General features: G+C 32.0%; 1 protein-coding gene across 1 annotated transcript; it reads left to right on the forward strand.

The window, feature by feature from the left end:
* Positions 1-5,806: 5,806 nt before the first annotated feature.
* On the forward strand, positions 5,807-15,661 carry LOC101219639. The gene is made up of 11 exons (XM_031884623.1): positions 5,807-5,992; positions 6,153-6,305; positions 6,515-6,890; positions 7,388-7,645; positions 7,755-7,968; positions 8,149-8,258; positions 8,359-8,558; positions 11,023-11,126; positions 14,432-14,619; positions 14,729-14,928; positions 15,220-15,661. Exons 3-11 carry the CDS (start codon positions 6,632-6,634, stop codon positions 15,448-15,450), a joined length of 1,764 nt encoding a protein of 587 aa, XP_031740483.1. The 5' UTR covers positions 5,807-5,992; positions 6,153-6,305; positions 6,515-6,631; the 3' UTR covers positions 15,451-15,661.
* The last annotated feature ends 1,763 nt before the right edge of the window (positions 15,662-17,424 follow it).

Here is a 17,424-nt window from a genome sequence, read left to right on the forward strand (position 1 = left end):
ATATTTATTTTTGTATTTTCAAGAGTTACTAAGTTACTAACCTATAAACAACAATCATCTTCTTCACATTGAATCATCCCATTCTAAAATTAAAAAGTTCCCTCATTAATTCTTTCCTTCCTATATCATTGAATTGAGTTAAGAGCAAGTATTCAAGAGTTCTACCAAATTCAACTAGTTTGAAGCTACAAATAATCGTTGTAGTCTACTTGCAAATAATTATCCTCAAAAAAATGTTTATAAAAAGAACGAGACTTGACTACGACTTAAATATACAGAGGGTTTAAGTTTGTTAGTGTTATTCGTTTATATTATAATTGAAAGTTTTCTTATAATGATATTAACTCAACAAGGCTTGAGAAGGTAAGACATAGAGAAATAATGGGAATTCACATGCGGGCACACAAACGTGACAAATAATTGTTGAAATATATATGGAGACAAAATTAATTTGTAAATGGAACGTATGGGAACGAAATCTGTCCCCCCCACTGCCGGAGGCCTTTCCTTTTGTTTTGTTTTATTTCATACTCTCATTATATTCATTGTTTTCACTTTTTCTTTTCTCACCAAATTCTTCTCTAAAGTTCTCAATTAAATAGGGTTTAAAATACTCTCATGTATAATTTGTTAATCAAACTAAAGAATGATAACCAACAAATTAAGGTTTTAAAAAAAATTGTGGAGTTAGTTTTGCTTTTTCAGAAATTATAAAGAAGAAAGTGAAACAAAGTTCCATAAATTTTGTTTTTGAATTTGAAAACTACCTAAATGTTGGATAAATTAATATAATTAGTCGTTTTATTATTTTAATTATTTTTACATTTTAGTGTATTATAATATATTTTTTAAACTTTTTTATGATTTGAAAGTTTTATTTAAATGTATAAGAAATTAGGAGACTTCTAGAGAAGTTGAATCGAAAAGCTACCATTAGATTATTTAACAATTTGATTATTAGCTTTCTCACGTTCGTTATAGTTTAAAAAGTGATTCTGTTGGATTATTTAACTTGATTGACTAAGCAATCAAAACCATAATTGAGATTCTTTCAAATTTTCTTTCTACCTTCTTTAAAGCAATTCCAATCCGACCCTAAATAGTTTATACAAGTATAAATTCAACTTTGAGTATATACCTTCGACGACGAGGTTGAGTGGTTTGAATCTCCCACCGACTTATATATTGTTAAATTAAAAAAGTCGCACTTTTAAATAGTCAAAGCACTTGTTCTCCAACCCCACACACTATAATATATAGTACTAGTGATACCATCATTACAAGAAAAATTATTTTTAGTGAGAATCTTTTAGTAACGCGTGCAATTTTTATTGGTAAAAGTTGACTTGTAGTAACGAGTTAAAAAAAAATCGCTAAATCTTACTTTTTAGCCACATAATTCAAAATAATGTCACTGAAAGTTTACTAATGCGTCGTTAGAAGTTTTTTTCTTAAAAACAAAAATAACTTTTGATTTCCCTCCCTTCATTCACGATTTATATAGTTTAACTTATATGTGAACGTGGCGTGTTGTGTCCCACATTTAAGTCTTACCTCTATTAACATTAACCTTGTGTGATCAATTTATATATCTTGTAAAAAAGACTAATAGTGAATTTTCATCATAGATACTATAAATTATGTAGTAATTATGCTTCTGTTCTCAAACCAATCACATATGGTTAAGTGGTACACTGTTTATTTGCATTCAACCTATTTATTTAATCACTTCTATTGTTGTAATAATTCTTGTTAAATCTTAACTGAAATAGGACGGTAAATAGGTTGTAACTACTTATTGTAACCTTTCACTAATCGAATGTTTTGTTTCTTTAACAAAATGCAAGTACATATAGATTCTATATTTTGTTTCTATTTTAAGGACATAATTCTATTATCAAAGTTCTTAGACTTAGAAGTTAAAGTTATTAGCTTTAATGTTATTCTCATTTTGTTTGTAGATTTCAAGAAGTTGAGGATAACAATCGGTTAAATTTTGAGTTTGGAGTTATCTAAGAGTGACACGTTGTGATGCTTGGAGAAGGGTGATGTTTCTGTTTCTTATTATTACATACTTTCAAGACTTGTAGAAAATTTTGTTATGCACACTACTTTTGCACAAACGTAACTTCATAATTTATAATTAACTTTGTTCATCCATTTACTTCACACTTATAACTTAGGTTGACATTACTCGAACTATTTATGAAATTATCAAAGTTTCTTTTCATATATTTCTAGTGATAAAGTTGGTGTCATTATATTTGATATTTTATACTAGGTTTAAATAGTAAATTAAATATTATTATCTTTATTTAATAAAATACTTTTAATGGCGTTTCAATAATGTCGTAAAAGCATTGAGTTTAGTGTCGCTAAAACATCACCTTTAGTGGCGAGTATAATACGTCACTGTAAAAGATAAACAGTGACATAACGTATGTTACTAAAAGTACATCTTTTGCAGTGTGAAAATTGTTCGTCGCTAAAATTTTTAGCGACACTCCTAGCAACAAATGGCTCTGCGTCGATAAAAGTATGAGCAACATGGTTCTGAGTTTTACTGACATTTTTTATGCGTCACTAAAAACAACATTTCTTGTAATGCATAAAAGTTTATGATCATTAGGTTACAAAAAAATAGAAAACACTCATTAACTTAGAGTAAAGTTCACAATGTCGAAAACTTCAAAATTTTGCAAATTCGTACTTATATGAACTTTAGATTTGTTTTAAAATAGTTAATTTTCTCGTTGAAATGCAGATAGATAAGTGATACAATGGTGATGTATGCATAAAACAACATTATATTTGACATAAGTAGAAGGCTTCAATTTTGCCTCTAAACTTGAGGTTAGGTTCCAATTATAAAAAAGTTTCATCTTAAAACTCTTTAACATTTCAAATTCTCTTAAAATAAATCATTAACTAAAATGAACACAATAACAGTAAAAGATTCAAACACAAGTAAAATTTGATAGTGAAAATCGAGAAAGAAATGAGATGATAGAGAAAGTTTCATGAATTTGGTGAGACGATAGAAATGCGTGTGTAAAATCAAAACCTCCCTCGAGATGACAACTAAAGTATTCCAACTATCTTTTAGCTATAGTTTTGTTTTTCACTTTCTTTTGCAATCTTTTAGTTATTTGCCAATTTAAGATCCATCCATCCTTTGCATAAGTACTTGGGTTGTTTGAGGGAAAAATGAAACTATCAAACATTGGATAAAATAAAGATTTGAAGAAACATCAACTTTCTTTTATAGGAGTGTGCACATTTTTATTGAGCTTGTAACACTATATTTGTCTACTCCTTTTAAAGAAAGTTTGATGGTTCAAAAGTCTTTATTTTATTCCATGTGTGCTAGCTTTATTCTTAACAATCGAATGATAACACTACAAATTTGTATGTTCTATGTTTTGGGATAAATAACATAATTTACGTGTCCATATTAGGATTTTAGTTTAAATAGAGAAAAAAATGAGTTTCAGTATAATTTTAAGTACAAAATACGCGACCGGTAGATGAATTAAAAAACATTGTAATTAAATAGTGGTATTTTATGAACAAGTGCACACTGGACTCGTTATTTCCATAACTGAGTAGGCATTGATTTAAGCACCGTAGTTGACTCAACATCGTGTGGTTGTAATTTTTCTTTTTTTTTTTTTACGATTTCAATTCTATTTGATTAACATCCACTTGATGTCACTTCAATGTTGACGTGTGTATTCTCCTATTTGAATCTTTCACATTACTATTTGATGTGTATCATATGTACTAACACAAGTTTTAGAGTTTTATTTCAATTTCTAAACGTGTGTTTAATTTGTTTGTAATTAGGAGACACATTCTTCCATGAAATTGAGTGTGGATTCCATTTTCAAACTTCAACATGTTGGCTTTTTTATTAGGTAGGTTGAAGTCAAATATATTAGTCTCCAACTAAATTTAATCCCCAAGTTTGTGGCAATAGTCACGTTCCCTTAATTGATTAAAGAATGCTCAAACCGAGTTGTCAATTAATAAAATATTTGAAAATGAAAACCAACCTCACTAATGAATCATACATATATGTTTATGGGTGAGACATATTTGTCCATTCAATTCAAATGTCAACTATGCAATAAACAAAGCATAGAAGGATTTGATCTATAGTACAATTGATGTAATTCACAGTTTTATAGAAAATTTGGACGTGTATTTGATTTTTTCTTCACATTTTCAATTAGAAGAAAATTCTAAAAAGAAAGTTAAAATTTTATTCAATAGGTTGAACATATGATATATAAATTGATATCGCGATTGAGAACGAATAGAATGGTTCATTCCAAATCTCCTCTACCAATCCAACCATACTTACCATTATCAAATTATGATCTACATTAATCACATTTAATGTCTTTCTGAAAAGTGATGTGTCACCATAAAATCTCATTTGAATCACATCAAGCATTATCGATAATTGACATAAAAATTCACTTTATACATTCCTTTTATGACTATTAATTTTTGACCCACAACCTTTATTTGAATATTTTCTATCTAACACCCGCAACTAACTTACAAACAATAACGTTATATTAAGTTTTCTTAAGAAGTAAATGGTAAGCAGTGACAGATTCAAAAATCATAGATAGCGGGACTACTATATAAAAAATGAACAGATGTAGTAGACAAGATTCAGACCCAGAACTTTAAAGTTTTAAAGGGGAACAACCATATACGAAAGGCAAAATTGAGTAACAATAGAACATTATTTAATATATTTTATTATTCAACACTTCAAAATTAATATTAAAATACAAAAATTGAGAATGTGAGAGGGGCACGTACCTTTTGACCCCTTAATAAATCCACTTCTGATTGTAAGTGAACTTCACTAGTTTAACCTACTTTAATAATACTTATTGAAAATATAATTACCACATATGTGACCAACCAAAGTTATTCATGCAATTTTAAACTTAAGCATGGACTAGAATATCATAGTTAATGTATGAAACATTGTAAGAAGGTAGAGATTCCAATCTCTCATCTCATCTCACATGTGTTGTTCAACTAAAATGAATGCACAAAATGTTAATTAATTAATTTTTAGTACAACACAAAGTATGAGATTTCGACCTCAAATCTCGAAAAAAAAACTATATATATCAATTATACCTAATTTCGTTTAAATGAACCAAATTAGAAACCAATAGAATATAAATTTTAGAAAATATCAATTATAAGTAATTTCTTCCTTTATTATCTATATTTTACAAAAGTTTAAGAAGCCAAGCCCAAAATTTGAAAACAAAAAAGGATGTTATTTTTCTAAGAATTTGATTAAGTATTAAACCATTATATTTAGAAATTAAGCGAATGAATTTCAGTAGCCTTATTTTCAAAAGTTAAAAATAAAAATGGAAATGATTAACTCATTTCCAATAATTAAACAAGTAAATTTTTGAATTTTTTTTTTTTATGGATGACGAGAAAATTGAGTAGGGTTTAGAGAATTTGTTAAATTCTGTAAATAATTTTAATTTTTTTTACTAAATTTGAAAATGTCTTTCATTTTTGTAATAAAAAAAACTGAAATAAGAAATTTGTCACATTCGATAGAATTAAGAAAGAGAAATAGAGAAGGATGAATTAATTGAAATTTGAATATTTAATACAAAGTTAGAGATAAATTAATAAGGTGATTATACCAAAAAAATTACGATTAAGAATAATAAAGTGATCATTATATTCCAAGAGGAAAAACAAAGAGATATATATGAATATAAAAATATGAGGAAGAAATAATTAAAAAGAAGCAAATTGATGAACATAAATTCCAATATTCTACTCTTTGGTTGGGTACGTAAAACCATGGAATTTTGTGGCCGGAATACCCGTTTTGGAAATGTCCATCGTTGAAGCTTCCGGCGAAGAAACCACAATCGTTGCCCGGTGGAGCTTCTGATTGGATTGGCTTTGGAGTCCACTTCTCTTCGAGGTAAGTCCGATTGGTTTTGTATCGGAGTAGACACTGATCTATAACGGATATTAAGTTTTGCGACTGTCTTTTTTTGTGGATTTGAATTTTGATTTGGATTTGGGGATGGGATGGGATAGGAAGGAGTTTATTTCTCAGCCTTGGTTTCTTGGTTATGTAGGCTTCGACGAGTCACCACTGCAATCGGTTTTGGGGAAGGAACACTGGGTTTATGAGTTGAGTTCTGTTTGTAGAAGGTGGTTTTGTGATGAGTTCGATGTCATCACGAGACTGGTTAGCAGATCCGATATATGATTGTTATTCGTGATTGTAGGTCTGAATTCTGGCTTTACGGGAATGGTTGCCTTACTTCTTGCATTGTATTTGACCTGAAGTTGTCCAGACCGTATAGAATTCAGCATTGAAAAGGAATTGTAGTTTTTGTGGATTTTGAATTTGGTTTTTTCTTTCAAAACCGCTACTGGGTTTGTAATTATTTTATTATTCAACTTGATTCATTTTTACGATTGGTGGTTGTAATAGCGGGAGTTGGTGCACTTCAGACTTCAGTGTTGGGAAGTACTTCAGTTTTTGGAGAATTGATTGTTTTACTGGGAAGTTACAGGAGATGAAAGTCGAAGTTGTGGGGTTGGAGGTATAATGACCGGAGGGTCATTGGGTCTTCGTACGGGAAGCTATGCATCACTGCATCTACAGCTACAAAATGGTGCTTTGCAAAATTCAGCGACGTCACCGCTTGTGCACAAGGCTTCGAAAACAAATCTTTCAAGTACAAGAGAGAGGGAGAGAGTTATTCCCTTGTGTTGTCGATACTTCGGTCGGAGAAGGGTTGCCATGCTCCTCCTGTTTATCCTTGCTCTTTTGGTTTTTGTTTTTGGATCCTTTGCAGTCAGTAGAGGTTTGTTCTTTTCTATCTCATTACTGATTTGTTGGGTTATTGCTCAATTATCGGTGGGTATTTTTCTGAACTTGTTGGTTGATGACTGTAGTGTAGGACCTTCTCTTATCAGATGAATCTAAACACTAAGTAGTTTAGCATTTATTTCAGGAATTTGTAGTATCTAAATCTTTGCCCCTTTCTCAAGTGAGGCTCTTGCAGTATGAATTTGAGACCAATGCATGAGCTTATTGTTCACCTCTTGGAATTATATCTTGCAAACATGGAGCTTTTCTCATTTGTTGCACAATGGTTAATTTGATTATCAGTAAAGTTCTTGTGGAATTTGTAACCACGTGTCAAATTTTTATTCTTTTTTTGTCTCCTGTCAGTCATTGCTTGTGGCAATAGCTTCATTCGTTTGTTTAGTTGCTTCATCTGCTGTATCTTTCTGCTTTTGACTTTGCAGCAATAACATCTGCTGTTTTGTGGTTTCCCTTGTTGTGATGATTGACCAGATAGCAGTGATTTAAAGGCACCTTATGAAGAAACTACCCTAAGAGATTTGCTAAACCCTGCTGTTCTAAAAACAGAAGAATTCAAGGATATTATAACTTCTACACATGGGAATTTGATTAATCCTCCTTTCCCTTATTCAAATCGTTCTTTAATCTCCTATTCTTTTCCTCGACATTCCCTTCCATCACCACATCCATGCATAAACTTTGCTCTTCCTCCTCCAGCTCCAGCAAACGGAAAGCGGACTGGAGCACGTCGTAAGTATTAACTATTTTATGATCTTTTTCATGTCTACCATGATCTGCATGACTTATTCACGCTCCTGTTAGAAATTCTGATTTATGTTATCCTCGTTAATTTTTCCAGCTTGTCCAGTATGTTATATCCCTGTGGAGCAGGCTATTGCTAGTATGCCAATTGCACCATCAATATCTCCTGTACTACGTAATTTAACTTATATTCATGACGGAAACCCAATAAAAACAGAACCACATGGGGGGTCTGATTTCGGTGGATATCCTTCTTTGAGACAGAGGAATGATTCTTTTGATATAAAGGAATCAATGACAGTACACTGTGGGTATGTTTCAGTTTCTTACCTGTTTTCATGTACTGATTTAATAAGCGATGATATGATTATTTTACCAAAGACTTAGAATTCGATGTTCATCATACATGTATTCTTAGTTCCTAAAATGTTAAATTTGTTTGTTGTTGTCAATGCATACACTCTTGTGTTCTGCTCTCCTGTACTTATTAGATTTGTTAAAGGAAGTAAACCTGGTAATCAGAGTGGTTTCGATATTGATGAAGCCGACCTTTTGGAGTTGGAGGAGTTTCATGAGGTCATTGTTGCATCGGCCATATTTGGTATGGTGTCACATTGCAATAGTTCTTCTTTCACTTTCTTTCTATGGACGTGGTTCTTTTTGTGACTAATTATTTTCATTTTTCTTTTTCATTTCTTAAGGAAACTATGATGTATTACAGCAGCCCATTAATATTAGTGAAGAGTCAAAAAAATTTGTTCCTTTCTACATGTTCATTGATGAAGAAACAGAAGCATATATGAAGAATTCCAGCCTCCTAGATAGCAGAAAGAGGATTGGCTTGTGGAGAATCATTGTCGTTCATAATGTTCCTTATGCTGATTCAAGACGTAATGGCAAGGTCAGTTAAATTCTTTGCCTCTACCCAATCTGTTCATTTCCACACTGTGCCAAAAATTTGAGATTTCCAGCAGTATATTGGTTTCAAGAATTCTTCAGGTTAATTTTTTCAACTTGTGAGAACATTGTTTCTTGTATTGAATAATTTTTTCTATGAGGTTAGATTAAATAATGTTCCATGAAATTATTTGAATGGGCGGATATGAGGCTTAAATGCAGCAAAGAGTACTCTGTTGTAGATTACTTATATCTAGGCAGGCACTATTTGTTTATTTATTCCTAAGAAAAAATTAAATAACAATAATAATGTTTACATTGGATGAATAGAAGTAAAACTGGAATGGGTCATACAAAATAAAAGGCCGAACATAAAACACTGGTTTACAAAAAAGGAAAGATAAGCTCCAAGAGGAAATGATCAAGTTCGGAAACAAAGGTAATTAATAACAAAAAGGACTTGATCATCTGGACCCTAAGACTAAAATGATGTAGAGTCTAAATATTCAAATGTTAAAGGTCTAGCCTGCCATAGAAGGAGGATGTAAGGTTACATACTCCCTCTTCATTATAACATGGCAACTCTGAGAAGGAGCTGGCATCCACTTCAAAAAAATTGAAGACCTTGGTCCTAACCCAAATCTGAACAGCAAATGCTCATCGCCAAAGCATTAGCTTATTAGCTTGAATGTATGTATTTTTATTGGCATCATTTTTCATGATCTGCTAAATATAACTTTGATGAAATGTTTACCATTTTGTAGCTTAAAACTCTTGGGATGCTTTAATCTTAGCCATTTTGTGGATTCTTGGGTTGAGAGCGTTCATAAATTATTAACATGTTGCATGAATGCTGTTGATAATTGAAACTCGGTTCACTCCATAACCCCATTTAGAAACCTACTACTTTTCCCCTTGTAATGATAACACCATGGTGTGCACATGTTATGTAGTGGCATCCTTGTTGATCTTGATATAGGCTTTTTTGTTCAAACTTTTTGAAGTTCGTTTCTTCTTTCTGCTACAGGAATTTTCCCGTATTCTCCTTACAATTGTGATTTGATGCATAGATGATAATTTTGTTTCTTTTCATTCCTCAGACGTGGAAGGAGCATAAATCATGCTCACCCATTTTTCTCTATTTATGTCTTCTGTTTTCCACGATTCACTAATAATCAAATTCTAAAGCTAGTGTCCTATCTTTATTAATATAAGGTTTAAATCTTATTTCAGTCAGCAAACATTTTAGCTTATTTATTTTTTCTTTGTACTTTCAAATATTTTAATTTGGTTTTGACACTTCCAAATATCCTATTATTTTCATCTTAAAACATTTTTCAAAATGTTAATTTTATGTGCCATTAACAAAAAAAATTTGCTGCCCATTCCTAAACTCATCGCCAATCTGTACATGGAGTTTAAAAGTGTACTTAATACCACTTAAGGTTTTTGTTGGATAAAATTAACCAATAAAGATAATATGCACTCTTGTGTAAACGTCACGTGTACACAACATTTGAATTTATGAAAACCAAAATAATAAAACAGTGAAAGCTAAGTTTTCGTTAGATGCAATAAAAAATTTAACAATAAAGACAATGAATTCTTGTGGGAAGTTCATGTGTAAAACAGAACATTTAAATTTGTAAGAACCAAAATAGAGTAATTGTTGAAGTTGAGAGATTGAAAGAGTATTAAAAGTTTAAAACCTTATTATTATCATTAGCATTATTTTACCATCATAATCATCATCATCATTATTATGCTTCATAACCATACAGATTGGATGATCCAGAGTCAAATTAATTGGCATATTTAATCATTATGTTTTGAGACTTTGAAAAATGCATCTAAAAATCCTAGATATTCATAGTCCCCATTCAGACAATGAAAAATAAATAAGCCCATAACACTGTTGTAGAGAGGAAGAGAGCAATTGTTATTTCTATATATCTAAATGTGGTTGGTAACGTGGAATGAAACAGAGAATCCAGAATATAAAATGGTAGTAGGAATAGGGTATTATGGTGAAATCTTTATATATTAGGATTAAGATTAGTTTCTTTGGTTTATTAGGATTAAGATTAGTTTTTTTTTATTAATTAGGATTAGAATTAGTTTGTTTTTTAATTATAAATAGAGTACTTGTGTTCACAACTTTTAAAACATTAACAAAATTCTCTCATTTCTTATACGTCAACATACTATTGCAACTTCGTGTTTATTTTTTTAGATTAGTTAATATGACTGAACTTAGTACCAAAGTGAACATCAGTACTGTGAACGTTTGCTCTTTTGATTTAAATACCTGACAATTTCTGCACAGAAGGTACTTCACTGCTTAAAAATTAATCAACCTATGTTTTGTCCCTTTTAAACGAGATCAATATGTTAACATCATACAGAACTTTTGTACTTGTTTGGAACTGTGAGGGGTTCATTTGGTTTTACTTGATCTAATTGTGCAGATTCCCAAGCTTCTTCTGCATAGGCTTTTCCCAAACATTCAATACTCAATATGGATAGATGGAAAACTTCAGCTTGTTGTGGATCCATTTCAAATTCTTGAGAGGTATGCCCAATAAAATTTTCCCTTGTCCGATTGTCATTTGGCTTAAATTTTTTGTAGCATGGTCATTATTATGCTAATTCTTTTCCTTTTTGCAATTTTTTGTATCCATCTACATTTATTTTGGATTCTGATGAAATGAGAGGTAATTTTGATTGAACCCATGGTTTTTGGAGGGTTAGGAATCGGCAACCTAAGATTACTTAATGAGCCACTGTTAGCAAAATGGTTATGGCACTTCTTCATAGAACCACATGTTGATGTTGTATATGACCTGGTGGTGAGTTTAAGGCTTGAAACAAAAACCTCCAGGTTGCTAGCTTTGGGTTTTTGTTTATTCTCAAAGTTTGTTACATGCTTTGTTGGGGATGGTTCAAATACTTTACTTTAGGGGCGATTCTTGGTGAGAGACAAGCTCTTTTGTGTGTTATTTCTTCAACTTCATCATTTTTCAGTTAAGTTCCTGCACTCTTTGCTTCTAGATTACCTTCCTCTTATTGTTCCTGCCTTCTTTGGGCTTTTGATTTCCCCTCATTGACCAAGAGGTTTTCGGAGGTGGTTAGCGAAGGAATGATGAAAGACCAAAGAAAGGAGGCTTTGGAGGTATGAGGGGATCTCAGATTTGGAGTTGCAGCAGAGAAGGATATTGACAGAGATTGCCATTCTATGATAGAAAAGGTGGTCCTAACCTCTATCTTTTGGCACAAGGGAGGTGTGTTGTGGTAGGATTTTATTTATTTATTTACTTTTAAGCTTGTTGCTATTTTGTGAGGAGTTTAGTTGGAGAGTAATAGTAGGGTTTTTAAAGTGCTTGAGAGATCCTTAGAGGAGGTTTGAGAGGTTGGGAAGGTGGAATGCTTCTCTATATAGTAGTTTATTAATCAGACTTTTTGTAGTTATCAACTAGATTTTATTTTTTTGGATTGGATTCTATTTCTCTGGGTAGTTTAGAAACTCCTTTTGTCGGTTTGTTTTTTATATGCCCTTGTACTTCCCTTCATCTTCTCAATGAAAACTTGATTTCTAATAAAGAGCATTTGTAACTTGTATGGACTTATAACTGCAAGGTTAGAGATAGTGGCAGTTTTTCCTTTGCTTTCTCAATTTATTCATAATGATGTTGGAGATAAGCGATGTGATTTCAGCTCTGCTTTCCTCACTCTCCTCCTTTCTCTTTAAGCTCTGAAGGAGAGAATCATGTCTCTAAAACCCATGTCATTCAAAGGGTTTTTCTCGTAGCTCTTTCTTCCCGTGTTTATCCAACCCATCCTTGGTGGGGGGTTCTTTGTTTTCTTCCGTTTGGAAGGTGAAAATTTCTAAGATTGAGTTCTTTGTGTGACAAATGTTGCATGGAAAAATTAACACCTCGGATTGAACTTTGTGTAGAGGGTCTTTAATGGTTGGGTCACTTTATCATACTCTCTGCGGGGGAGTTGAGGGCTTGAAGACATGGAGCATATTAGGTGGAGTTATGATTTTGCTCTGTTGTCTGTATCAATTTCTTTTAGGGAATTGGTGGAGGAGGTTTTCCTCCACTCGTTTTTTCATAATAAGGGCGTTTCTTGTCGCAATCTGAGTGTGCTATTTTGTGGGGCTTTGAGGATAGTCTTTCAAAGGGTGTTAGAGCTCCCTTTTGTAATTATAGTCTGTTAGCAGCCCATAGTTAAATATATATCACCAACACTCTCCTTCACTTGTGGGCTTGAAATATTTGAAAGGCCTGACAAGTGGAAATCAATCAATTTTATCTCACATGTGGACTTGAAATATTTGAAAAGCCCAACAAGTGGAAATCAATTTTAACTGGGAGGAAATGACAATGCAGGGACTTTAACACAGGACCTCCCCCAACCACCTACTCTGATACCATATAGGCAAATTTAAATATATATCACCAACAAAAGGGTGTTAGAGCTCCTATGTTAATGTTTGGATGTCCAAAGATTGTATTCTCCTCCCTGTGGATGGATCTAGAATAATGTTTAAGGGAGGGTGAGTCTATTGGCCACGTCTTCAATCATTGTGATGTTGCCCATCGTGCTTGGAACTTTCTAACTGGTCTTGTGGGAATTTTGTTTTGTATGCCAAGGAAGATTGATGGTTGGCTTGTGGAAGGTTTGAGTGCTTGGAATCTGAAATGTAAGGTGTGGTTAATTGATAGCTACGCCTTTCAAGCTTTCTTATGTCTTTTGTGGTAGGAGGTTACTGCTCTTTCGTCTGAATGTTTTGACTCTTTTTGTAATGTTATACAAAATACAACATCTTTGGTGGATTGCTTACACACAAGGTTCTTTTGTAACTATAGTCTGTTAGCAGCCTCTTTTGAAGTAGGTGCTTTAGGCCGTTTCTATCTTTATGATTGAATTTACTACTCCTTTTGAGGCTTCTTATTAAAAAAAAAAAGTCTCTTTGTAGGCTCTTTTGTAACTATTCATTTGATCTATTTCTCGGCTAGTGACTGAGTCCCTCTTTTGTAGTTTGGTTTTTTTTTGTTTGTCTATGAATTCTTTGATTTTTATCCCATTTGTTCTACCAAAAATAAAATAGGTTGGCACAACTTTTAAGTTGTTTCTCTAATTCTCTTCTAGACTAAATCTGATTTAGCAAGACAAACAAATGAGATTGTGAGCTTTGTTTGGCTACGATATTTAGATTTTATTAATGAAGGAAATTTGCATTTTTTTTCAATACCTTTCTATTTGATTGTCCAACATTTATTGAGCTTTTGCACCTATTTTATTTTATGAATCCAATTTGCACTGAAAATTGTTTAATGGATTTGTTATTTTATGTTTAGTTGGATGACCAATAAATTGAACAATTAAGACTGTAATAACAAATGTCCCCGTGTTTTCTTTAGTGGGAAACTTTGAAAAAGTTTGGATGGATCTGTAGGGCTCATCATTTAGAGAATATTTTTTATATCCTCTTATATCATAGGTTGGTTGACAGAATAATGGGTTCTTCCAATTGCTTCTTATGCATGATGTTTCTCTGTCAACCGCTTTTGATTATTTTCTGGTCTGATTTGTAGGTTTTATGTCAATGTATGTTTGGATGTTGGGTTGTGAATTATAAGTTCATTCCGTACTGGGCCAGACACTAGTTTATATACATTCTAATTATGAAAAAGGGTTATCTGGAGCCCCAGATCACCCCAAATAATCTCGTCACTCACCTACTCTCTTGCTATTTATACAACATCCAGTACTAATTTCCCATCTATTGATCAATATATCCCTTAATCCTAGCATACAAATATTTATATCTAGGTACCTAACGCTATTATTATGTCAATTGTCTTACAGATTCTTGTGGCGTCAAAATGCAACTTTTGCAATTTCAAGACACTACAAACGATTTGATGTATTTGAAGAGGCTGATGCTAATAAGGCTGCTGGAAAATATGACAATTCCTCTATTGATGAGCAGATTGGATTTTATGTTACCGAGGGTTTAACACCATATTCCTTGGCTAAGCTTCCTATAACGAGTGGTATGAAGTAATTCATTACAGGCGCTAGTTTTGTTTTTCTACACCTGCCTTTTATGCGTATGCTACCGATCCCTGTTTAACAATTGTTTTGACTCTCCATTTCCTGCAGATGTTCCTGAAGGATGTGTTCTAATTCGAGAACATATTCCTATAACAAATTTATTTACTTGCCTTTGGTTCAATGAAGTTGATCGTTTTACTTCAAGAGATCAGTTAAGCTTCTCGATGGTGAGAGACAAGATAATGTCTAAAGTCAACTGGAGCCTTAACATGTTTTTGGACTGTGAAAGGCGCAATTTTGTTATACAGGTCTTGAACTCCTTACTTCTAGTTAGAGAAACAAGCATGAATTCATCTTTAAAAATCATTCCTAATTAGAATCAAGGAACATAGTTTAATTCAATTACATATAATTCCTTTTTTTTAGTAAAATGGAACATATAATTCTATGGACATTTCTTTCAGCTTTTTGCAATATTGAGTTCTAGAACTTTTCCCTCTCAACCTAGTGGCTTCTCAATCTTGTTCCAAACCTTTTGTTATTTGGATTTGAGAAAAATGACTCTTGACATTATGCTCTTTCCCCTTTTACATTTATAGACATATCATAGAGAACTACTGGAACACATGCCACCTCCTGCCAGAGAAGTTCTCCATCGTCCTTCACTAGTGCCCGATGTTCATACTGTTTCTAAGCCTTCGGTTCATATTGTTCAAAAGTCTCCACCAGTAAAGAGAAATTCTTCCAAGCGAGGAAGAAGCGATAAGAAGTCCACTTCAAAGCGGCATCGTAAAGTTATTTCTGGGCATAGAGAGGATAATTCGTTATAATTCGATTCACATTAAAAAAGTGTTCTTTTTTTTTTTTCCTTGACATTTTAGTTTCATTCTCATTCTCATTCCCATTCCCTCAAATTTTACCAATTTTGTACTGGAAATTGTTGATATATCTATATCTAATATATATTGGTTTCTGTTGTAGATATGAAAGTTTCTTCCAGGCTATGTATCCATTGATATAATAAATCGTTCTTACTACTGATACTGACATGGAAGTTTTGAATGCTTCCTTTGTGCTGATTTTCTTGCAGAATTCAATTATGCTCCTTGTTGGTTTTGGGATGATCTCTTCAAAGTCACGTTCAGTTGAGATTAATTAATGTAAGTTTATTTTCTTTATCCAAACAGAGTATGTCTGTGTTCTTTAGAATCCATTTTCACATGCCTTTTTGATATATCTAGCGGAGTTTGAAAAGATAAGCACTTTGATGTTGCTTCTAGTCTCATAATGGATAAGGTCAAAATATTATTTAAATTTGTTTTTTTCTATTCATATGATAGCTACATATTAAAGATGTGTTTTCTTTTTTTTTTAAAAAAAAAAGCACCCACACTTATTGGGTAGTTGATAGCACCTCTTAATATGGGTCATGTCAAACTTACACACAATTATTTGCATAATTGTAAATCACTTCAATTTGTCATTTCCTTCCTATTCTCTTTCATTTCATATTTTATTAACTAAAATTCAGGTTTAGAAAACAACTAATTGAAAAGTAACTCAACATAGTAAACTCAAAATTGACACTTATTTGTAAAATACTCATAAAAAATAACTTCAATTTTTTTATATTTTAGGATGGACAGGAGCAAATTTAAATAAATTAAATCTTAAAAAAAAATTGCAATGTAGCTTTGATCATATATATATGTATAGTGGTAGCCACAATAAAAGACTCGCAAGTTGTTGGAGATAGGGAGATTGGAAGTAGGTCATTGTTAGAAGTTACATTGAATGAGTAAGCTGCATCGGAAGCGATTAACTATTCCCTTTGAGTATTGTGCTGTGGGTCTTTCCTTGTTAGCCTGATAAGCTAGAGTTGGGGGTCTCTCTCTGTTTAAGTCAGTTGGACACCAAACATGGATAACAACAGGACTCAGAAGCTGCTCTCCGGAGTTAGACTTAGTTGGGATCAGTAAGTAGATGGAATCCTTTCCCGCTGCTATAGGAGAGCAACAAAAAAAAAACCAAATGATTGTTTTTTAATCCCCATCCCTTTCTTTCGGGTATGCGGGTATTAAGAGTCCTTCTACCCGACATCATCTTGCTAGTATCAAATATTTTATCATCTAGATTATTTGTTTATTGTTAGAGAATTTCACGTTAGAAAAATTAATGAGATTTAGATAGACTACTTTTTTCATAGCTAATTGCTTTTTAGATGATGGTCCATTAAACACAAAAGAGGTGGTTGATTCAATAAAAAGAAATTGTATTCGAAAGACACCATCTTAGAAAGTCATAAGATAGATAGATAGACCATGACTTCTTAGTTAGTCATTGAGACTATCAAACTCGTCATGAAACAAATTTTTTTTAATGAATGAACATTGTTGAAGTTATATTTAGAGGTATAGTACTCTTATTCTTATGTTATTCTTATGTTGGCCTTACACTTTTTTTTTTATTATGTACTATATATATAAAATAATTGAAAGAAGCAATTAAGTAAAGCAAATTATATGCAGAATCTACCTTTTATTACCAACTCATTTAATGGCCTAAAATCACATTGGAAGATGTCTACTATAAAAGTTTAAATCTTTTTAATATATGAAAACTAAATTAACGATCTTTTCAAGAGAATAAAACTTAAATTAACTTTAAATTAATTCATGGTTTTTCATATTCTTATTATTATCATTATGTAATCAATTTCAATAAAAGTTAATTTTCAAAGGTTTATTGCCTAAATTTAAGCTATGATTATCATCTTTTAATTGAAAGTGAATATCTAGAAGAGA

Source organism: Cucumis sativus, chromosome 4 (genome assembly GCF_000004075.3).
Source record: "Cucumis sativus cultivar 9930 chromosome 4, Cucumber_9930_V3, whole genome shotgun sequence".
In the NCBI taxonomy this organism is placed as follows: domain Eukaryota; kingdom Viridiplantae; phylum Streptophyta; class Magnoliopsida; order Cucurbitales; family Cucurbitaceae; genus Cucumis; species Cucumis sativus.